The sequence below is a fragment of the Eucalyptus grandis genome, chromosome 11 (genome assembly GCF_016545825.1).
Source record: "Eucalyptus grandis isolate ANBG69807.140 chromosome 11, ASM1654582v1, whole genome shotgun sequence".
Lineage (NCBI taxonomy): Eukaryota > Viridiplantae > Streptophyta > Magnoliopsida > Myrtales > Myrtaceae > Eucalyptus > Eucalyptus grandis.
In genome coordinates this window covers 16,398,347-16,422,740 of record NC_052622.1, presented here as the reverse complement: position 1 = coordinate 16,422,740, position 24,394 = coordinate 16,398,347, and the positions used below count along the sequence as shown (strand labels likewise).

Sequence of the window (24,394 nt, the reverse complement as noted above, 5' to 3'; positions counted from 1 at the left end):
AATTGACTAAAAACAGAGTTATCATCAAACGCGGGAGCACCAAGTTATTACCCTCAATCATCTCGAAAGGTTATGAGAATAAAAGGTTAAACAAAGGAAAAAAAAAAAACATCATGAGAAGAACAATAGCTAGGATTAAAATCAATTAACTCTTCTGCAATTTGTCATGGTCTGACCCGTAGGCCTCCAATCTTGACAAGTTCTTGCTCTAGGTAGTCACTTGAGCGTTCATCGAACCCCACTGAACAAATGCTGGTCCAAATGAAGAGGTTCTTTTGGCTTACCAAGTTGCTGAAGTAGGCATTGTCGAAGGACGTCAGGCGAATTGCCAGAGAAAGAAGACGAAGGGAAGAAAAAAAAAGAGAAAAAAAAAAAAAAAAAAAAGAAAAGAAAGAATAAATATAAATTGTTAAAAATTATTCATGCCAGTGCTTGGCCACGTCACGTAAAACAGTTGGCGTCCATGTTAGTACTTGCCTGTCAAAATTGGTTGGATGGACTGGTATGATATAAATACAAAATGTTTATGACTTAATGGAAAAGAAAAAGTTTAAAATTAAATTGATATAATTATAATAGGTTTATAATTGTTTTGGTAATTTTTCCGTCACGCAATGATATGAACGTTTAAGAAATATTTTTGCCTTTGGCAATGTGTATGAGACCTTTGCTTAGAAGATATGACATTATTTCGATAAATCACTTTGCCACACAGGAAATCATAATTAGATTCCTCGCTGCATCGGATTTAATTGTTGAGCCTAAGTTCCTTTCAATAGAGAATGCAATCCATTATACGATACAGATGTTACAAAATATTACGACATCATCAAATTATCATCGCGCCTCGTGAAATTGACCAGAAACAGACACCCAAATGTACGAAGAGGAATTACGAGACACTTAATTCTCAATCAGATGTTGTGAGAATAAGAAGTAATGTAGGGAAAAACATCATGAAAAGAACAAAAATCGCCAGAATTAAAATCAATTGACTTTTCTGCAATTGGTCCTGATCTGACCGCTAGACCCGGTAAGAGGACTAAGGCCTCCCATCTTGACCATGGCATCGGCAAAATCATTCCTGAATGAACCCAAATTTTTGCTGTAGGCAGCCACTTGAGCATTCGTCGAACCTCCACTAAACAACTGTTGATCCGAATGAAGCAGGCCCTCTTGGCTCACCAAGTTGCCGAAGTAGGCATTGTCAAAGAACGTCGGGCTTGTGATGTCGAGAGGGGATAGGTTGTTGTTGCCTCCAGAGCTGGGGCAATTGGACTTTAAAGACATGGCGAATGATGGGCTTATATTGCTCTCGTTGTAGAGTCGGGTCCGAAACGTCACGCACCTAGCCTGGCCTATGGTGTGGGATCCTGATAGCGTTACCATTTCTTTGGCAGTAAAGCCTTTGTTAGAGAAAGAGGCGACAAGACCGCTGAGATTAAGAGTTGGAGCTGGGAGGTCGATATTAGCATCATTTAGGCTCGCTGTGGTTGAGTCTCTTCTTCCCAGTTGGACTTGCCAACTCGGTCCATCCAACTAAACATCAAATTAATTGAATCCACATAAGTTTAGGAAAATAATAGTTTCTTTGTATGTTTAAAGAAATTGCAAGTGTCAATGCTTACAATGACGACGGAGTCCCTAGCAGCAACGGCTAAGATGTTAGCGCACGAGACAACGCCAGGACACAGTTTCTCCACTTTTAACTTGATGGTGTCAATCACATCGAATCCCCTCACGGAGTTCACGTTGGGAAACGCTGTCTTCTCCCCAGTGAAGTTCACGGTGTCATCTAGTAGAATGGATGCATCACATCCCTATCAAATATATATATATATATATATCTTATTAAGTTTAGAAGATCTAACGAACTAGAAAGGATGATCTAAATATTGAACCTATGAGGAAACAAAATAATTTTTTTTTTTTTGCAAGCAACCGGAAAGGAACGTTAAGAGAGAGAAAATTCATCGGTTAGAATAGAATAAGATATGGAGACAAATTTATATTGCATGAAAAAAAGACATAGTCAGAGACACAAGATTGGCAGGTCGTCTAAATGGTGTGCTATGATCAGCTCAATGCGTGTTCTTTCTTAATTTAATGGAATCATTGGCCCACGTAGCTAACTTGTTGCAATATTCCTCAAAGATCCGAATCTCCAAAATGTTGGCCATTTTCAATCAGGAGTGAATTAAGCAGACATGCGAGGAACCATCGAAAATAAACGTGGAGGAAGAGTAATCCTTATATGGATTGGGAATGAAGTAAAAGTTTGCACGTAAAAGAACATGCAAAACATACACGAAACTGGACATGAAGGAAAAAGGATAGAACTGAGCGAGAAAGCGGAAGAGACTTGCATTGACAAAGCAATCGTGAAAGTGAAGTCGGAGCAAGGATGCTCCCATGCGAGTCTCGTTGGCCACCGCCGATCTCACAGCAGATTGGATGGTCTCCAGTGCTCTCGGGCACCTTTGCGTGTAGTAGTCTTGGTTAGACAATTGCGCCAAGGCGGACCTCAACGCGATCGCACAAACAAAGAAGACGAAGTAGATCTTCCGGTTTGTATTGGAAGCCATGACTGAAGGGAGCTAATCAGATGGGAAAGAGAGACACAAGGGATTAAATCTCGGTTTGGGATCTTCGCGAACGCGAGCATGTGGAATTTATAGGAGGATTAGAGCACTTTCGGACATCTTTTTAGGGTTTTTAGAATTGCCTTTGGAGGTCAACGCACGCCTGTGTGGAGAAAGTAAACGAGTCAAATTAAAAATCATTAATGATAGTTAGAGCAAGAACACATTTTATCTCTGGCTTGATACAAATGACATTCTTGATCAATTGTTTCTTAATCAAAATGGGTTAGTGTTGGGCTGTCATATGTGAATAATGATGCTATATTTTCAATCTATGAATTTGGTGTATTAATTCATGGTTAGGACCACAAGTGAGTATCTAAATAAGTGAGTCAGATCAACGCGGATCGAGATTTTAGCATACCACCGAGCATTTGAATAAGTGGGCTTCGCCTCTCTTAATTAGAGATTTTTCTCTTCCTTTTGCTCATATCAAACTTGGAATCCTTGGTTAGGTCGAAATTCTAATTCAATAAATCAAGTTTCTCATCTTAGAGCTTGAGCATCAAATCGAGTTTGGGCCTCGAACCACAAACTCATCAGCCTAAATAGTGTGTATATTCTAATTAACTCGATATATTTATGTATTAACATTGGAATCACTTCATTTCTTTTATTGTATTTGGAAAATTGGAACTCCAACTTGAGCTTAAACTGAAATTATATCATTGTACGTTCAATTATCTAAGACTAGCTAGTACCATATGCGATGCGTCTTGTATGCTCCTTGTAAGATACGGAACTTGAGAGATCAATTATTGTTGTACAATTTTGTGAAACTACCACCGGTTGTTAATGAAGATGTAATATTTGAGTTCTTAATACTCTTTCCACGCCACGCTAGAGCAAATAAGGAATTTAAAAATTTACAAGATCATTATCAATTATTCTAAAATTTTAAATTGTTATATGATAGAATTGTTCAATATTATATGCATTAACAAATAACACATATAGGTGAAATTGCATGAAACGAGTAGATTGCCTCAAAGGTTGAAAGAAAGATAAATCAAAACCGATTCAACATATCACATAAATAAGAAATTTTAAATATAGCTTGAAGGAGTTTTTTTTCCCTATATATGAACTAGCACTACCTACTTCAATGCATGTGCTCCGTCAATATATTTTTTTGAAAGGCACCTCACGTAAAAAAATACCGTTAAGGGCGAGGACTATCCACCTCACACATATGTTCGAAGCTGAAATAAAAGAAGGTAGATAGCCTAGCCATCTCCAGATTTCACTGCTTAAACATACATGTTGTCGATCAAAGTCAATATGACTTAACACTCAAAAATAAATATCGTGATTCATCACGACGTCCAATCACTTTATTGATTAGTGATTTCTTTCATCGTATCGGGAACATGATATGCTTTTCCACACAATATAATTAATCTATAGCGACTGAGGGGAACCAAAAGAAAAACGTGCTTCGTCGGTGTATAGTCCACGCACTTAGTTGCCTCCTACAGCTTAGTAGGCAGCCATTTTGAAAGTTAATGAAGGGTTGGTGTTCTTCTACAAGCTTTCGAATCACATTCATGCCTAGCACGTTAAACCAGAACTTGTTTCCGTCCCTTCTGATATTCAATGTAACCCAAATGATAAGAAAAGGTCAACGTCGGCGAACCCTAAGACCTGTTTACGCAACATCATCTGAGTCATTGCACAACTGCGCAGGTCCCGATTGACTTCCATGAGATTAATTTTGCCTTATAAAATGATATTTAAAAGAATCGCATAATGTATAAAGCACAAAAAGCAAAACTTATAAGAAAACATTTGGGTACAACCAGACCCTTCAAAACAGATCATGGCTCAATTTTTTAATACACATTTGAAAGGCTAAGTTGTTAAATAAATTAGTTGTATTTAGTAAGTAGGTCATAAATGGACTTGGATTAGTATAATCCAAAACAATATGGGTGTTAAATGACTTTTTAGCTTACTTAGACCTAAACCATTTCTTTAATTCTTTTGCCCTCATCCAATTTTACGCTTGTTCACTTTGCGCTCTCACCTCTGTGTGGGTTAAGTTTTCCTAAATTGGATTAAATATGAGTTAGGTCGGGCATGGATAACTAAACTTGCATTGTTTGAAAATTGGTCAATTTTGTTCAGATTATTTTTACCCAATCTGATCCATTGTATGAGGGTCTAGGTGCAACAGCCGAGGGTCTATTAATGTGGTGATTTCGAGCATGAAGTGCTTCGCGTGTATACAGGGTATCAAACTAGAGAGGTATAATGTAAGTGGGATCACCTAGGGTTTGTTGAGAATGAATGAGTCTGCTCTTTTGCAAGACCTACTTTCTCTCAAATCGCCATATGTGGGCATTAGATTTAGGCACATTATGCATGCACACTTGCTCTTAAAAATAAAACAATAAGTGTTGATTCCAAGAATTTCATTTTCTCTACTAGGCCGATATAAATGAGGCGGATGAGTGCATAACTATTTGTCTTTGAGACATATTATAGATTTGATAATAGTTCCTTTTTTTTTCAGCAATAACAGTTTCAAGTTGAATTTAACATTGCGTATTTGAAAAACTTAAACTGCTAAACAATAGAATATCTTAAAAAATAGAACCCTTGCGTCATAATGCCATTTCCAAATAAAGTCTTGACTGCGTGAATAATATCTATAAATTCTAGATTAAAAAGGTTGCATATGAAGCTCTGTCTTTCAAAAAGAAAAAAAAAACCAATTATCATCCAAAACATAAAGTTAATAAAATTTTCCTTATTATTTCCATGTTTAGGTAATGACATCGGCCAACAAAAGTTAATAATATAAACATTTATTTAATATGAATACTTAATACGAAATTTCATTGTTGAGTAATAAGGGTATAAATTTAAATTGGCATTACAAATATTAAAAAAAAATGAAGAGAGACAGAGAGAGCTAACCAACCTTCTGCAATTTTCCTCAAGACTTGGTCAACCAACCACGTTCCATGAATTATGATTTGAGAAATCTTTGTTCTTTATGAAAAATGAAGGAAAAAGACGACAATAACGGTCCAATCGTCATCGGGTCGAATTCTCCAACTATTTTTATACCAAATGCTAATATAACCATTTTAGTTTCATGAACTATGCTTCGAAGGATCTATATTTATCTTTTTCTAAAAGAAAGGGAAACATTGACGGTCCAATTGTTATTGGGTCAACATTACCTAACTATCTTTATACCAAAAAAGATAAATATTATAAATCAGATTCAACGCAACCGTGCCTGCCGTTCAAGGGGAATTATATGTTTTTTCGGACAGCAAGATTGCCAAACCCCTATTTATTATGTGACTAACAGCTTCATTGAACTGGCAATCTTGACATTTGCCAAAGTGGCTTCGGGATTCTAGGAAAGAACCAATTCGGATCTTTGATGTTAGACAGATATTGTGCTTCTCTCTCTCTCTCTCTCTCTCTCTCTAAGGAAATTTCAGTGACTTTCCAAACGAGGGTTTGGGTTATAGGGTTTCTCCGACTCTTCCATCATCAACTTTTCTCGTATTTTTGCGGGTAAGAGTTAGAGAGTTTGTCGGAGTCCACTTTTTTTTTTGAGTTCATGTCTTTTTGTTATTCCCTGGGCCTTATTACGTCTTTGCAGAAGATGAATAAACCCGGTGGAGTAAACAAGGTAACCCGCCTTGAACCAGTCTACTTCAAAGAGAGAGCGGAATTTATTCCTCACCTTGCTCAAATGTCATGATAACCAACCTGAACCGTATTTTCAAGTTTAATTGGATGAGCCGTTGATAGGCAACTTGGGCTATTCAAAATTTTTAGTATAATGATTTCTCAAAGCACTTTGTATTTACACCATTGGATAGTGCATTAAGGTAACGTGAGTCACTTGCCAAATCCATGATCATGTCTATTCTAAAATAACTCGGGCCACTTTTTGACAAATGTTCAATTAAAATCATCTCTTAGATGGTGAGTTGAACATCCCGAAGACACTCAAATCTTAATGACGGCCTCTCCCAACTAAAAACCTATGATAAAATTGGGCTTGGGCATGAAAATGAATCTCTAATGATAGACAGAGAGGATGGCCTAAGGGTTGTGAAGTGAACGATTTTATACTTCTAAGTTAGAACAACAAGAAGTCACTTGATAAAGTTGATGCTCTCTATGACATGTTAAGTACGTCTAAGAATCCCTAATAAGGAGATAACCAAGTGGGTTAAGACTCAACATCTAATTATGCCTTGGATACTGAATGAGGTGGACTCCAAAATTATTACTGAATTTATTAACCCAGAGAGAGAGTAGCAAATAACATTGGTCCAACATTATTTGGAGATATCATAAGGCTATTGGGCTCATTTTGAGTTCAAAATTCATCGCATTTTTCGGGAAGGTAAGTGGTATGGTGATATGATTGCTAATGTTGGCATAGTGAAGCATTTGGAGACTACGTTTTACTTGTACCCTTCTAGAGAATTATCTTATGTTTTGCTTAGTGATAAAATTGGCATTATAGGTTTATGATGTTAATTTTTTTTAACTTACTTTCCAGCCATCTTCAGAGGCCTCGGATTTGTAATTACGCCCTTTTCAATGACCCAACATGGATTGGACATGTGAACAAGCATATAATATTGCTTACTCTCGACACTAATGTGTTCTTTGAAACACTTAACGGTTTTGGGCGAGTCAGGCCCAACAAGGATTCATAGAACGTGTTTAATCTCATTAGTCCAAAAATAGAAACTGCTTTCGAGGCCGACCCAAGACTGCCCATCGGAGCGAAATACATCACCTGAGTCCACTCAGAAGATCGATGTGCATGGTTGTCAAGCCGCTTGGGGCAAGATCACCTCTACTTCTAATTTCCTTGTTGCGGCGCATAAGAGAATTGTCTTGACTCGATGATCATGAGATTAATCCAATACCGTAAAGAAGCTCAGATACAAAAGCGACATAAACTACTAAGAATATTCAATGTTCATCTAGTACGGAAGTGCCAAGTTGATCAATCCAGCCTGAGCAATCGCAATTTATTTTGACAACACCCTATATTAATGTGCATTGCACAAGATTAGTTCTTTTCTATCATTCTGTAATTTATTAAATGAATAACCGCAATGACGAAGATAAGAATAATGCAAAAAATAAAATTAGAGAATTTTTGTAAAATTTGATATATATTAATGAAGATTACACTAACCCATTTATAAGCCTCATTAGATAATTATTCTAATATAATATCTCAATCAAGATATGCACAATCAAAGGAAGTTATGCATGCAATATATGTGCAATCTTGAACAAGATAAATAACTAGCATAGATACCATAATTATCTCTAACATAGGAAAATATTCTATAGAAGTCCCTAATTATCTCTAATAGTCGACACAAAAGCGTAGAAGATATTTTTGCCTTCGGCATTGAATATAAATTCCCTTTTTCCTTTGTGTAAAATGTCAATATTATAAAGCAGATTAAGACTACGCATGACAAAATTTTTGAAATAGAAATTGATTTCTGACCAGAAATCAATTTCTCAATTTCTATTCCCCGGACAAGTTTTTGAGCAAGGAAACCCGTTTGATAACGACTCAAAATTTCTATTTCTGAAACAGAAATTTGTTTGATAAAAAAAAAAAAAAATTCCATTTCTATGAATCATGTTGTCCCCATCCTTTTACCTCACTCTTCTTGGTGCTTGTGATGGTAATTTAATTTGATAAAATTTGGTAAATCACTTTAATTTATATTGGTAATTCGATAGAGTAGTTAGGAACTTCAAAACATTAGCAATTTATGTAAATAAAAGCTACTAATTAATATACAAAATGCTAATATGCAAACTATAAAAGATTTGGTATTTTCAAATGCTAATATGCAAATAGTGAATGTATTTATTCTCCTCATTCAAGATTCGGGTTCAAGTCACTTTTTTGCATTCTTTTGAGACCACTTCAGGAGGGCAGACATGTGTGATCTTTGGTTACTTTCCTGTGTGTGAGGTACAAGAGGATTGGTGTTCAAAAGGTCACGGATGACCCATTAATATACACAAAACCATAGAAGGAAATCTTCAACCAGAACATTAGGCCAATTGCCGAACGAAGTGATTTTATGGTAGGTACTAGTTGACATAGAGGGAGGCGCAATTTGCAAGAGATTCGAAATTAATAAAATGGAAGTTGTGCTAGAAATAGAAATTGATTAGATAACAACATAGGAAATCCTCAAATACAAAAAAATAGTCGAAATAATACTAATTCATTACAAAAGCTGAAGATACAATTTCATGGAATTTCCGGCATATTATTATTCCAGTAGTCTTGGTCCGGTAGCATTAAGGATGAGATGAGAAACATTTCTTAGTGTTTTGAACACGGGAGAGATGCAAATGGAATCCAAAAGCAAGTCACTCCTGGCTTTAGAGTTTGCACCAGCAAGAAATTGATACAATACATAAGACTTCTACTAAGCAATGTCAATCGGGGATTCAAGAGGAACAAACAAATGGAAATGCAAACCCCTTCAATCCATCCCATATCTGCAATAACACAAGCATAGACAACGAAATAAACATAACAAAGGTCACTGAGGTGTCCTTAAATATCTCATAGTCCACGTGAAAATCAACCAACACCTGCCTTGCCCGCACAACATACACACAAAAATCCACAACCAGAACATGGAGAAAGTTTTCTATGCTATTGAGAATAGTTCCAATAAGAAAACCTAGTCAATCACCATTTATTATGCCGTTCATAAAATCCCAAGTGCCTTGCACTAGTAACAGTACATGAATGCCCATGAGAAGTTCCACAAGCCATACTTGCAATATGCAGAGCAAAAAAATGCAGTCCAAATAGCCATTCTTCACTTTCCTCATAACAAATGGAAATGCAAACCCCTCCAATCCATCCCATGTTTCTCATTCAAAATGCGGGCTTCTTACCCTGGTGGCCTCAGCAGCGAAAACCCGTCGCAGCTGAAAGTTGCCCCAAGAACTTGGGCTTCTCGCTTCTCGTTCTCGCTCAAGTGAAATCTACCTAAGAACTCGTGGCACAAACACCAACCATTCGCAATCGCTCTCACATTCCCCACCCCACCGAGAAACAAAGCATCCCAGACTCGCAGTGCAAATACCAACCGTTCGTTTGCAGAGCACAAGCACATGACAACCAAGAAAGAGGCGAAAATGGAATGATCGATCGAACCTCATGAGGAATCAAGAGTAGAAAGGGGCGATGGCGACTGGAAGTTGCGGAATCGAGAGCGGAAGGGGATGCGGATGAATATGGGCGACAGAGATGGGTGACGGCGACCGGGGACGTGGACGGAGGAGGCGGGTCCAACGGGACGACCCGAGCAAATTAGCTGGTTTGAGGACGGCGACGGTGAGATGAGTGGCGACGGCATTGGAGTTGACGGTGAGGATGAACAGCTTCGGAGTCGCTAGGGTTTTTGGTTGAGGTGAGGAGAAGGAATGGGAAAGCAAAGGGTAGTGAGGAGAGAAGGAGTCGACATCTTGAAGGAAGAAGGATGGATAAGAAACAATTTCTATTTCTATTTCAGAAATAGAGAAATCAATTTGCGTTACCAAACGGATTTCTATTTCAAACCTATTCCGGGGAATAGAAAAACAGAGAAATTGAGAAACATAAATTTTACTATGCGCAGCCTAAGAACAACAGCTTAAATGCATTCCCTAGCATTACAAATAAACCTAATAATTCGAAAAGATGGAGGTAGGAAGTCTCGACATAGCAGCCAAAATAACATTTGTTTAGGAAGGACATACCTTAAAAAAAGGTCCTTCGCTAGGATACCGTACTCCCGTGTGAATCAGCAAGGACCACCTTGCAAGGCTAAATACTCCTGGGTGACCCATAGCAAAGTAGTACCGTGAGCATTTCGCTCAAAGGGTTGAAGGGAGATAGTGCATCAAGCTGTTCGCAAGGGCCAAGAAATGCCACTCTTTAAGCTTAGAAAGCGTATTGTGAACTGGTGGTATCGGGACGATCGACAGTCTTGCGTGCCTTAGGTGGTGTTCTTTTCACGTGCGATGATCCCTCATAGAGTTCTGCTTTCATCCGGGGATCTCTTTCCATACTTCACAAGCAGCAGCTAGTTCAGGACTCCATTTGCTAGCCTCACGGATAATTTCCTGACGTGATACATCTTCATAATGAAAATAGAGTTGTCTCATTCTTTGCTCTCTCTCTTACATTTTTATGTATATTAGGCAAGATAATATAAATTTCAGTAGCAAAGCTTGTATTGTTTGTAAAAGTGTGGTGTATACTCTATATTAAGCCTTCGCAAGTCATTTTGAGTACTATATTCTCTTTTTTTGTTTGTTTGCATTACCTCCTCACCAATTCTACCAAAGCACCTTTATCCTTTTGGTTCCAACAAAAGGCGCGGGTGATGGTGGCGGCGGAGGCAATGATGGTGGTTGTGGCAATAGTGGAGGTGAAAGGTGGCAACCATCATGAGGTCACCACTAAATCCACGACCACGTAGGCCACCACCACAGAGTTAACATAGAGGTCACCATGGAGGCCATCGCCATTTAGTCCATCATGGAGGAGGCAGTCACGGTGGTGGAGGCGGTCACCACGGTGGTGGAGACGACAGTAGCGGAGGCAGCGGCGGAAAGTCTTGAACTGAACATGTATTCATATGTTTTTTAGGCACGAAAGCCATAGTAGAATTGAAAAGAGATTTTGATTTCAGTAAATTATGATGCGACAATGTGGTCTACATGAAATGGGTGGCCAAAAACCTTGGGGCAAGATATTGACCACTCTTGTTCGATGTGTTGTGTTATGCTATTAAACGTTTTGCTCGAGTGGGGACGAAAGTGGGAGAGGTTAAGGTGAAAAGCTCACCGTAAAAATCGAACTTCACACTCAAATTTACAATCCAAGCCAGGAGGAACATTTAAATGGAGTCCTATACGGTCTGGTTGACTAAAAGTCTAAAAAAAATTAGTATCTTGTCGACGTAAGTGTGCTCACAAGTTAGTAAGTTCTCACCACGTAAAGAATTTGCATTGAAAGTAAAACCAAAGTCGGTAACCGCTAACTTACCATTGAAATAAGTAATTTACCATCGTAGGACCACTATTTGGGAATCTACCATCGCCAAATTCAATATTAAGTCGTAAAGCTCCATCATTGAAGTCGTATAATGACAAGTAAAATTAGTAACTCACTAATGTATATTTCGTTTTAGCATCATCAGTATGAAATTTAGCAGTGTCAAGTTTAATAGTAAGTTTATAAGCCTATTAGAAAGTTGCCACTAAAAGCAAAATCTTTCCAGCGAAATTAACAAATTACTAGCAAAAGTAATAACTCGCCGAGGTGGCCTGCTTTTAGCTTAGTAAGTTACCAATCGAATGAGGGGGGAATAGTAAATTGATGACTCCTCTGGAAGTTTACCACTTTGCATATGGACACACTTGTAAAATTTTAAAGGTATTGGAAAACCTATTACCGGATATTGGTGATGTCACTATTATTTCATTGATAAGTTACTAACTGTTTGAGGAATCTATTTTTAGTTATTATATTCGAGGATGGTGAAGTCGCTATTTCGTTGGAAAGTTACTAATTAATTGAAAATCCCACTTGTAATTTTCATGGACCGGTCTTCTGGAGATGAGCACCTGGTAGCTTGTAGCTAGCTTCTGGGCACTCGACAGGTGGCTGGGCTTGATGGGCGCTCAACCAGAGGCATAGATAAACCTCCCGACTCTATATGTTCCGTGCGTCCGGGTATCACGTCAGCCGGGAAAGCACAGGAATTAAAAGCTTGATCTGGTCAATTTCCATGTCACGCGGTAAAACAAACAAAAGGAGCGTTGGGATTTCCTCATTGCGAGTATTTTGAGCGAGTTTTCTACGGGAAATTGTGGGCAATGTACTTAATTAATTGTTTGATTTGAGAAGATCAAATGGGCAGATTTTTCTGCATAAATAGATGGTCGTTAAGACGACAACGAAATGCAGCTTGGGAATCGGGGGACCTATGATCTAGGGTTTCGGCGAGCTTTCTGAAGAAAAAGCTCGCACCTCGAATTGGGGCCCAAAGTCAAGAAAATTTAAGGCCGAAACAGAGCGAAACTGGAGAGAATTCAGAACTGAAGAACAACTTGTAAAATTTCCGGGACAAACAAGGGATCTATTCCTACATAGTATTGACACAGATACGTGATACGCAGCACAACACGACACGACACGTGACACGTCATTTCTAAAGGAATAGAAAATTCCAACACGTTTCGACACGTTATATATTAAATATATATTTTCATATATAAATGCATAAATAATAATAATAATAATAATAATAATAATAATAATAATAATAATAAAAAGAGCATAAAATTAATTTATACTAAAAATATTAATCTAACATTTGTTAATATCATTCATTATTTTAATTTGATAATAATTGAACGAGAAATTCAAAAATTGCAAACACAAAAGAGTAAACTCGAAGGAACATGCCATGTTTTCTTACACTTGTTGGAAATTTGTGAGATTTCTTATAGTCCTAGACAAAGTTTGGAGTTTCTGATAAAGAGTAGCTTGGAGTTCCTCGGCAAAAACAAGGTTCGAGAAATATGAAAACTAGGACAATAATTCTCGAAGTATGACCAAAAGAAGAAAAAATCACTAAATTCGCCATGGAAAATGCAAGAGTCAGAAAGAAGCAAAAAAAATCACAAATTTAAGTCTACTTTCACGAATCTATGAATCATACAAATATTGGGTCTCTACTTCAGTTATAGTTTACCAAACAGTCTAGCATTTCGGAATATCTCTTTACCTCAAAGGTATTTGCATTCTCCCAAGGGCATTTCCCCAAAACCAAACCAAACGGGCCTTCTACTTCATCTTTATCAATCTTTCTGATCATGAGCCAAGCCATCTACCCACAATTGGGTCACGAAATCACTAATCTCAAACCAACAAAAAGATGGAATTTTCCCAACCAGGTCTCATTCCGAAAGTAATGAAACTACTTAAATTCCAAGTTTCGATGAATCTGACTCCTCATGGCAACATTGGCCTTGTCCGACATTTTTCTCGGATGCAACCACACAACATGGGATCTCCTAGAGAGGGCCGCCAGACAACATATTTGGATAAGTTTTCACATGACAAGCAGCCCTCCGATAAACGGAAACACACTTGGCGGAGATGAGGTGGGGGTGAGTTTGTTTGGGGAGGAGGTGGCTATGGCGGTTGGTGGGGTGAGCCGCGGGGGTGGTGGAGTGACGCCGACAAGAAGAGGGGTGTTCCATCATCATTCATGAGAAGGTCAGAACTTAGAAGTGAGAAACAGAGTGAGAATTTTCTTATTTCCCCTTATTTTTGTTACTTTCATTATTTTTTCATATATTTATATTTTAACCCCTCAAGTATTGAAAATTTAAAACCGACCATGTGCATGTTAGAATCGTGTGTCAAAATTTCAAACTCGCATGTCAGAGCGTGTTCAAAGAGTTGACTATGTGTTAGATTTTTTGACACTCGTTGACCGTGTGTCTGTACGTGTCGGACACGAGATGAAGTGTTGGAACGATACGAAAACTTTCAGAAAGTGTCAATACTTCTTAGATCTACTTTTAGGCTTGAACGCGAAGAATCCAGTGAAAATTGGAGTTTGTTTCCAAGGGTGTGTTGGATTGGATCATTGAATAAAAATTATAGTATTTTCAAATATATATATATATATATATATATATATATATAATTACCAAAAAAAAATCTTTATATGAACTCGCATGCATATATTTATATGTTGGGCTCTGGCATTTTGTTGATCTAAATGAAAGTCGAATTTTTTAGACAAGAATAATAATACAGAAGAAAGAATTGTGGGGTTTTCTATAAAATCCAATATATCATAGGAGTTTTATGTGATGATTATCTAAGGTAACATATATCCATTAAGATATGCATAATTAAAGGGAGATATACAAACAATTTTAAAAGTTACAAAAAATTAATAAAAATTCTCTAATTATGTCTGTCTAATATAGGAAAATATCTCAAAGAAATTATCCTAAATATCTATAATAAAGTACATGCCAATATGACATCCAAATTTGACCGAGACTATTTTTGATATTTTGTCATATACTCACACAACGATGATCCAGATGCCAACAAAACCCCACATCATAATCTATTGAGTGTTGGACTATTGTTAGGCCTTCTCTAATGGAAAAAGAAAATCTTTAGAGTCTTATATTGTCGCATCACATCATCGCAAGTCTCACGATAAAAAGAGATGTAAAGTATGATCACTTTTTAAATCGAGGTCCCATGTCCAACGAGAAAAAAGTGCGACACTAGCTAGGTGCCATTAACTTGATTGAAATTATTGATCTATCAATCAATTCTAATCTCGATATATGTGCCTTATCATAGTCAATTATCATTTCTAGGAATGACAAAATTGCAATCGGCCATCTTCATGGGGGTAATCTTAGAGATGTTGAATAAGAAATCAAGAGACTGAATATCATTTGATCAACTCAAGAATTCAATTGGCAAGACATAATTTGCCTTATTATGGGGGTAAAGTAGATTGTGACGAGGGCACTAAAGCCCTCAACAGTGATAGTAGCAGCCGCAGAATTTCTCGGGACGGAAATAGTCTTGCTCGCAGTTCGCCTCGCGGAATAAGTCGCCGTGACTGCTCTTGCATTTCCCCACACAAACCTGCTTGGTACAATTCTCGAATCTTATGTCCTCATGGCACAACTTCTCTGCTTCTGCATAAGGCCACGCGGACAAGGCTGCAATTTCCCATCGACCAAGAAATGTCAGTAGCAAAGCAGTTTATAGTCACTTCACGTCTTGCAAAGCAAGATCGCCACAGAAAAACTCATACATAAAAACCTGAAAAAACGAGGGCCGCTATGAAGAATTGCGCGAACGAAAGCTTGGCCATCTTAGCTAAGTGAGTCTCGGGATCTAATCCTGGGGGTTGATTATATTGCTTGTACGAGGTAAAATTACGAGGTAACATTGAAAGGAAAGTGGATATGTGAATCCAGAGATTTAGGGGAAGTTGGTAAAGATAATGCCTGTTTTTTTTTTCCTTTCCAAAACCGCTTGATACTTTTGCTTGAAATCACTACCTCAATTTGAGAAGTGTGCATGTGGAATATCCTCCTAAGAAAGGATTTTGGAAGCTTTCTTGGATATTCCACAAAAAGAAGATATAGGGAAATATCTTAAAGAATTATCCTAATTATTTTTAACAAAGTACATGCCAATAAATTCTAAATAAATTCTAAAGTGATGACGACTCATATCTTGATCGAACCGTTTTTAATATTCTATCATATAATATACTCACAGTATTGATCTAGATGCCAACGAAACCCCACATTTAACATAGTCTATTGAGTGTTGGGCCATAATTAGTCCTTCACCAATGGAAAAAGAAAATCTTTAGTTTGTATTATCACATTACGTCATTGCAATTCTCATGATGAAAAAGGATGTAAAGTGTTTTTATCTTTAAAATTGAGGTCTCGTGTCGACAAAAAAAATTGTACAACAGTAGCTATGTGCCATTAACTAGATCAGGGATGTTAATCTGTTAATCAATTCTGCCAACAATAGCTGTGCAGATTTTCTCCGGGCGGAAGTAGTCTTGCTCGCAGTTCGCTAGGCGGAAAAGTCGCCGTGGCTGCTCCTACATTTCTCCGCACAAGCCTGGATGGTACACTTCTCGAATCCTATGACCTCGTTGCACCACTTCTCTGCTTCTGCATGAGGCCACACGGACATGGCTGCAATTTCCCATCGACCGAGAAAAGTCAGTAGCAAAGCAGTTTATAGTGACTTGACTCACTTCACGTCTTGCAAAGCAAGATCGCCACAGAAAAACTCATGTATTAAAACCTGAAAAAACGAGGGCCGCGATGAAGAATTGCGCGAACGAAAGCCTGGCCATCATAGCAAAGTGAGTGTCGGGTCAAAGATGGGAGAGCTGAGCGTAATGTGGAGAAGGCGACGCAGTGTCTGGATGTGATCTGATCCTGGGGGTTGATTGTATGGCTGGTACGAGGCAACATCGGAAGGAAAGTGACTCCAGAGATTTAGGGAAAGTTGGTAAAGCTAATGCCTGCCTGTTTTTCTTTTCTTTCTAAACCGCTTGGTACTTTTGCTTGAAATCACTACCTCAATTTGATGAGTGTGCATGTGGAATATCCTACTAAGAAAGCTTCCAAAGCGAAATGAATCCCCATCTGATGGTGCTACTGCTTGATGAGGATTTCTAGCAGAATTTCATCAAATTTCTTTCCATCAATGAAAGAAGAAACGAAAACAGATATCGTTATGAGAATTGAACGGATGACATTGTCACTTCACAATCAACTGAATCAAGAACAGGAAACTAAGTACGGGCGGTTATCAAGAGAAGGCATAAATTGAGAACTCCCAGGAATTTGCTACCCGCAACTTTACCCTCCGCATTCCTCTCGCACCGAAGCACAACAGGCTTGCCTCATTCCTGTAAGCTCTCCACATGTCGTTGCTCGCAGATTGATCTTGATCTTGTTCGGCTCGAGTCAAAGAGGGAGGCCTCGCTGACGCTGGCAATTGGGTCCTTGGGAGCTGGCCTCACGCGATCCCACCATTGATACACGCGTCTTCTGGTGATCACCTCACGGAGGGCTCTCGACATGTTGTTGCTCCTCCGCGTCCGTTTCTCAGCTCCGAGAGATTCGGCGATGCGACGGTGGAATTGCTTCGATGGGTGGTGATGGTCGAGTTGGGAGCTTTGAGCGGGTGCGGGGAGTATAAATTCAGGGGACGAAGCATCAGGATCGGCGCTTCCATGGGCGAGTCAGAGCTTGTTCGCATTCTTCCTCATGTTTTGGGCGGCTCGGTTTTAGTGGGCTCTGTCTCCCCGGTTTTCTCATGGAGCTTTTCGGAAAACGAGAGGCCGCGTCTTTTCCGCATCTCAACGGTCAACGCTTCAAAGTTCGGTTCCCTCGGCGAGAACAATATCGCAAGGTCCTGCACTTCCACCTCAGCCATTGTTCCCTCCAATATTTGATCGCCACGTGTCCAGTGTCTCCCGTTTCGGGTGGCTGATTTTCCCCATTCTGGCAGCTTATATCCCTTGGAATATATGCATCATAAATCCTAAAAATTATTACGAAAATATAATTATCTCTTAAAATTTTGAAAAAGTGTAATCAAATTTAAAAATTTGTTAAATTGATGCGGTCAAGTCTTTATGTCGACACGATTAATTTGTCTAATGAAAAATGTTGACGTGGAAATTTTAAATCTTATTTAAATAATATTAAAAAATAAGGTCTTGACTGCATGAATAATATCTAGAAATTCTAGATTAAAAAGGTTGCATATGAAGCTCTGTCTTTCAAAAAAAAAAAAAAAACCAATTATCATCCAAAACATAAAGTTAAGAAAATTTTCCTTATTATTTCCATGTTTAGGTAATGACATCGACCAACAAAAGTTAATAATATCAACATTCATTTAATATGAATACTTAATACGAAATTTTATTGTTAAGTAATAAGGGTACAAATTTAAATTGGCATTAGAAATTTAAAAAAAAAAATACGAAGAGAGAGAGAGCTAACCAACCTTCTTCAATTTTCCTCAAGACTTGGTCAACCAACCACGTTCCATGAATTATGATTTGAGAAATCTTTGTTCTTTATGAAAAATGAAGGAAAAAGATGACAATAACGGTCCAATCGTCATCGGGTGAACATTCTCCAACTATTTTTACACTAAAAATGCTAATATAACCATTTTAATTTCATGAACTATGGTTCGAAGGATCTATATTTATCTTTTTTTTCTAAAGGAAAGGGAAACATTGACGGTCCCATTGTTATTGGGTCAACATTATCTAACTATCTTTATACCAAAAAAGATAAATATTATAAATCAGATTCAACGCAACCGCGTCGTTCAAGGGGAATTATATGTTTTTTCGGACAGCAAGACTGCTAAACCCCTATTTATTATGTGATTAACAGCTTCATTGAACTGACAATCTTGACATTTGCCAAAGTGGCTTCGAGATTCTGGGACAGAACCAATTCGGATCTTTGATGTTAGACAGATACTGTGCTTCTCTCTCTCTCTCTCTGTGATGTTGTGTGCTTAATTGGATATTCTACTGAGCCAGCTGATTAAAACAAAATAAGGAAATTTCAGTGACTTTCCAAACAAGGGTTTGGGTTATAGGGTTTCTCCGACTCTTCCAACATCAGCTTTTCTCATATTTTTACGGGCAAGAGTTAGAGAGTTTGTCGGAGTCCACTTTTTTTTTTTTTTTTTGAGTTCATGTCGTTTTGTTATTCCCTGGGCCTTATTACGTCTTTGCATAAGATGAATAAACCCGGCGGAGTAAACAAGCTAACCCGACTTGAACCAGTTTACTTCAAAGAGAGAGCGGAATTTATTCCTCACCTTGCTCAAATGTCATGATAACCAACCTGAACCGTTTTTTCAAGTTTAATTGGATGAGCCGTCGATAGGCAACTTGGGCTATTCAAACTTCTTAGTATAATGATTTCTCAAAGCACTTGTATTTACACTATTGGATAGTGCATTAAGGTAACGCGAGTCACTTGCCAAAACCATGATCATATCTATTCTAAAATAATTCGAGCCATTTTTTTACAAAGGTTTAATTAAAATCATCTCTTAGACGGTGAGTTGAACATCCCGAAGACACTCAAATCTTAATGGCAGCCTCTCCCAACTAAAGGCCTATGATAAAATTGGGCTTGGGCATGAAAATGAATCTTCAATGGCAGACAGAGAGGAGGGCCTAAGGGTTGTGAAGTGAACGATCTAATAGTTCTAAGTTAGGACAACAAGAAGTCACTCGATAAAGTTGAAGCTCTATATGACATGTTAAGTACGTCTAAGAATCCCTAATAAGGAGATAACCGAGTGGGTTAAGACTCAACATCTAATTATGCCTTGGATATCGATTGAGATGGACTTCAAAATTATTATTGAATTTGCTAACCCAAAGAGAGTAGCGAATAACATTGGTCCAACATTATTTAAGGATATGGCTATTGAGCTCATTTTGAGTTCAAAATTCATCGCATTTTTCAAGAAGGCAATTGGTCTGGTGATATACTTGCTAATGTTGGCATAGTGAAGCATTTGGATACTATGTTTTACTCGTAGCCTCCTAGAGAATTATCTTATGTTTTGCTTAGTGATAAAATTGGCATTATAGGTTTACGACGTTAATTTTTCTTTTTTTAACTTACTTTCCAACTATCTTCAGAGGCCTCGGATTTGTAATTAGGCCCTTTTTCAATGACCGAACTTGGATTGGACATGTGAACAGGCATAGAATATTGCTTACTCTCAACACTAAAGTGTTCTTTGAAACACTTAACGGTTTGGGCCGAGTTAGGCCCAACAAGGATTCGTAGAACGTGTTAAATCTCATTAGTCCAAAAATAGAAACTACTTTCGGGGCCGACCCAAGACTGCCCATCAGAGCGAAATACATCACCTGAGCCCGCTCAGAAGATCGATGTGCATGCCTGTCAAGCCGCCTTAGGCAAGATCACCTCTACTTCTAATTTCCTTGTTGCGGCGTATAAGAGAATTGTCTTGACTCGATGATCATGAGGTTAATCCGATACCGTAAAGAAGCTCAGATACAACAGCGACGTAAACTGCTAAGAATATTCAATGTTCATCTAGTACGGAAGTGCCAAGTTGATCAATCCAGCCTGAGCCATCACAATTTATTTCGACAACACCCTCGCTAAAGTGCATTGCACAAGATTAGTTCTTTTCTACCATTCTGTAATTTATTAAATGAATAATCACAATGACAAAGATAAGAATAATGCCAAAAATAAAATTAGAGGATTTTTGTAAAATTTAAAATATATATATATATATATATATATATATATATTATTAATGAAGAATACACTAACCCATTTATAGGCTTCATTAGATAATTATTCTAAGATAATATCTCAATCATGATATGCACAATTAAAGGAAGATATATGCATGCAATATACATGCAATCTTGAACAAGATAGATAACTAGCATAAATACCATAATTATCTCTAACATAGGAAAATATTCTATAGAAGTCCCTAATCATCTCTAATAGTTGACATGAAAGCATAGAAGGTATTTTGCCTTCGGCATTAAGGGTGCCTTTGTTTCGTGGAAAACTCAATGATAAAGGAAAATACTTTCAGAGAAAGCATTTTCCGAGAATCTGATTTGTTTTCCTTTGTTTGGCGATATATACTTGAAAATGTTTTCTGCCATTTGGATCCCATTAAAAAAATAATCACACTTCATTGCAAGAAAAAAAATGAAGAAGCAAAAACTCACTGGCCGTCCTTGTGGCCGGTGACGGGTGAAGAAGAAGCAAAAAGAAAAAGGAAGAAAAGAAAAGAAAAAGAAGCAAATTCTAATTTTTTATTTTTATTTTAAAAATGTTTCCAAATTTTAATTTTTTTAAAAATAAAAAATTTCAATTTCAATTTTTTAAAAAAATATATTTTTATAAGAATAATTGTTTGTAAACCAAGCATCAAATCTAATTTTTGGTAGATTCGGAAAACATTTTTCGATCCTTTCAAAGGGGAAATCATATTCCTGAATTTAAGCTTTGTTAGGAAAACATTTTCCATTGACTAGGAAAACGTTTTCCGTTGACTCATTTTCCTAAGAGACCCAAACGTCGGCAAATGAGGAAAATGTTTTCCCGAAAATGTATTTTGCGAAACAAACGCACTCTAAATTTAAATTCCCTTTTTCCTTTGTGTAAAATGTCAATATTACAAAGCAAATTAAGAACAACAGCTTAAATGCATTCCCTAGCATTACAAATAGATCTAATAATTCGAAAAGATGGAGGTGAGAAGTCTCGACATAGTAGCCAAAATAACATTTGTCTAGGAAGGTCTCATTCTTTGCTCTATCTCTTACATTTTTATGTATATTAGCCAAAATAATATAAATTTTAGTTTACTGGTTTTGATACCTTCTACAGTTGCACTCCATCCAAAAGCCATATAGGGTTGCTAGAAAGGATGCTTTGAGGAGTTTTGCTGCCAAGTTTTTACTCTTTGTTGCTCTAATCATCCATTGGCGTTTCTCATTCTATCCTCCCAGAGGACACCTAATCCCATGTTGTGCAAGGATAATGCGAAAAATGCTACTTGTCCACCCACATTGGAAAAATAAATGAGTTTTGTCTTCGGTACCGGCCTTACAAAAGTTACATTGGATATCGACAAAAGTCATCCATTGGTCGATGATCTCTACTATTGGTGGTCTGTTTTTGCAAACGAGCTAGCCAATAAAATTGTATTTGCTAATTTCGATGGATCAATTAGGTTATACCACTCCACAACCAGTCCCAAATGTTTAAGTTCATCATAAATTTCTTGGCAACAATACCTTGAAATATGGATTATCAACGTTAGAATAGGTGATAATTTAAGGAGATGTCATCAACTCCAAGCCATACTTGCCCTAATGTTGATCACAATAATTGGAGTGCCTCTACATTTGGTGTTGTGAACCCATATACTTCGAAGGGAATGGATGATTAATGAGGTTCCATAACATGCAGCCTAACAATACTTTGTTCCATAAATTCAAATCGAGCAATCCTAATCCTCCTTCTCTTTTAGTTAAGCAAACTACTTGCCATGCCACCTTGTGCGATCCATGGTTTATTGCATTACCTGCCCAAAAGGATTGACGGATCCTCTTATTTTCCTCCTATATGGTTTGCCTTGGAAGTAAGAACATTTGCATCCAAGAAGTAAAAATGGAGACGATGACTAATTTTGCTAACTGAGACGCCCTGCATAACTCATATACTTCATGCCCAAGCTTTCAATTTTCTTAAAAGTCTTGTTAATAAGACTTTTACAATCTATGTGAGTGAGTCTTCTAAAGGGGAACACCCAGGTGTTTGATAGGGAGGGCTTCCAATGTTCGTTAACCCAGATAAAAAGATTGAAGGGCATCAACAAGGGAAAGGACGGAATCTATATCTCCATAAGCAAATAAGAACAAATCGTTGACAAAGCATAAGTGGGTAATCCATTGCATTTCGCAGTGCCAGTGATACTTGAAAGCAATAGGAGCAACTTTGCATTGATAATTCTATTAAGAAGCTCCATAACTAGAATGAAGAGGTATGGAGAAAGAGTATCACCTAGTCTTAACCCATTAGTACTATTAAAACAGCCGGCCTATTCGCCATTGAAGGTCACTAAAAGCCTTGGTGTAGTGATGTATTCAGTTACCAGATCAACCAAGTAATGAGGTGTATTTATAGCTTTGAGCATCACAAGAACTACATCCCATTTTGCCATGTCATAAGCTTTCATGAGATCAATCTTTATGGCCATTTGTTTACCTTTGTCTCCCTTATGGTGGTTGCGTAATAGATATTGGCACAATAGGATGTTCTCCAAGATCTATCACAAAGTGATGAAAGCAATTTGGTTGAGGTCAACGATCGACGGAAGCAGGCAACTTATTCACTCTTCAAGCCACTTAGGTATGATAAGTGTATAGGACATTAGCATGAAATGCTCTAAACTCTTTGAGGTAGGATGGGTTTATACCTTTGGTACAAGGGAAATCAATGTGGAATTTATAGATTTAAATATTCAATGTGAAATTTATAGATTTAAATATTCTTTTTGATGACTTGAAGGCCATGACATCTTATTCAATGTCCTACCCTATGATGGGCCAAGCACATTTCTAGAATAGACTGTTAAAACTATCTGGACTCGGAGCTTTGAAGTCGTTGAAGCACTTTAACACTCTGAGGAAATCTAAACTCTTGAATGCCGGAAAGGTAACAAGATCATTGACCTCATCATGATGATAATTAGATTCCTGAGGAGCAATTGTTATGGACTTCAGAAATATTACTCTCTTCATTATGCAAATGCATAGAATCACACATGTCAAGTCTGGCATTTCAAAAAGTCCCAATGTTTCTCTCTCGCTATGTAGAGCTCTCTCTACCTCCATGGTAGTTGTTTCATCGCCCGAACCCTAATTTCACTTATGCTCCCCTTTACGCTTCCATTCCACAGTTCGATTATGGATTTCCCTTCATGTTTCATCTCAGTTTCTCATTTGGAACAATCCAATTGTCCACAGACCCTTTTTTTCCCATCACTTCTCCTCTCATTTTACCACAGAACTCACCTAGATTCAGTTTCTGTTCATCTCTCCATCGTTGCATGCCCATTTCCCCTGTTTTGCAATTATCCTCGATTCCCGCGGCTCATTTTCAGGCTTGCTTTAAGCCGTAATGTCTATGGACAGGCTTGCCTCACTTGCTCTTTAGCAGATTCCCCTTATGCCTGCTAGTCGATGGATCCTTCCGACCATGAAGGGCACACCCATCATTCCACTGCTGCCTCTTCAAGGATGGATCACACTGACCATGGCGATGACGCTCGCCTTGCTTCCCTATGTAACAGAATGGGATGTCTATGGTCAGCACAAACAATTGAAGTCTGGGAGGATGCTACCCCAATGGAAAAATTAGAGGAATGTAAGTTGATCTTGGTGGGTAAGATTCTCTCTAACCCAACTATTAATTTTCAAGCATTTCAAAACACTATGAAACGAGTATGGCATACTAATCAAGTAGATATCTCCCAGAGCGAAGCTGGCTTGTACGTTGTT

General features: G+C 37.8%; 1 protein-coding gene across 1 annotated transcript; it reads right to left on the bottom strand.

Annotated features, from left to right (window-relative positions):
* Positions 1-802: 802 nt before the first annotated feature.
* On the bottom strand, positions 803-2,624 carry LOC104425097 (cationic peroxidase 1-like). The gene is made up of 3 exons (XM_010037684.2): positions 2,367-2,624; positions 1,629-1,820; positions 803-1,539 (listed from the first exon to the last, which is right to left on the bottom strand). Exons 1-3 carry the CDS (start codon positions 2,583-2,585, stop codon positions 988-990), a joined length of 963 nt encoding a protein of 320 aa, XP_010035986.2. The 5' UTR covers positions 2,586-2,624; the 3' UTR covers positions 803-987.
* Positions 2,625-24,394: the final 21,770 nt, after the last annotated feature.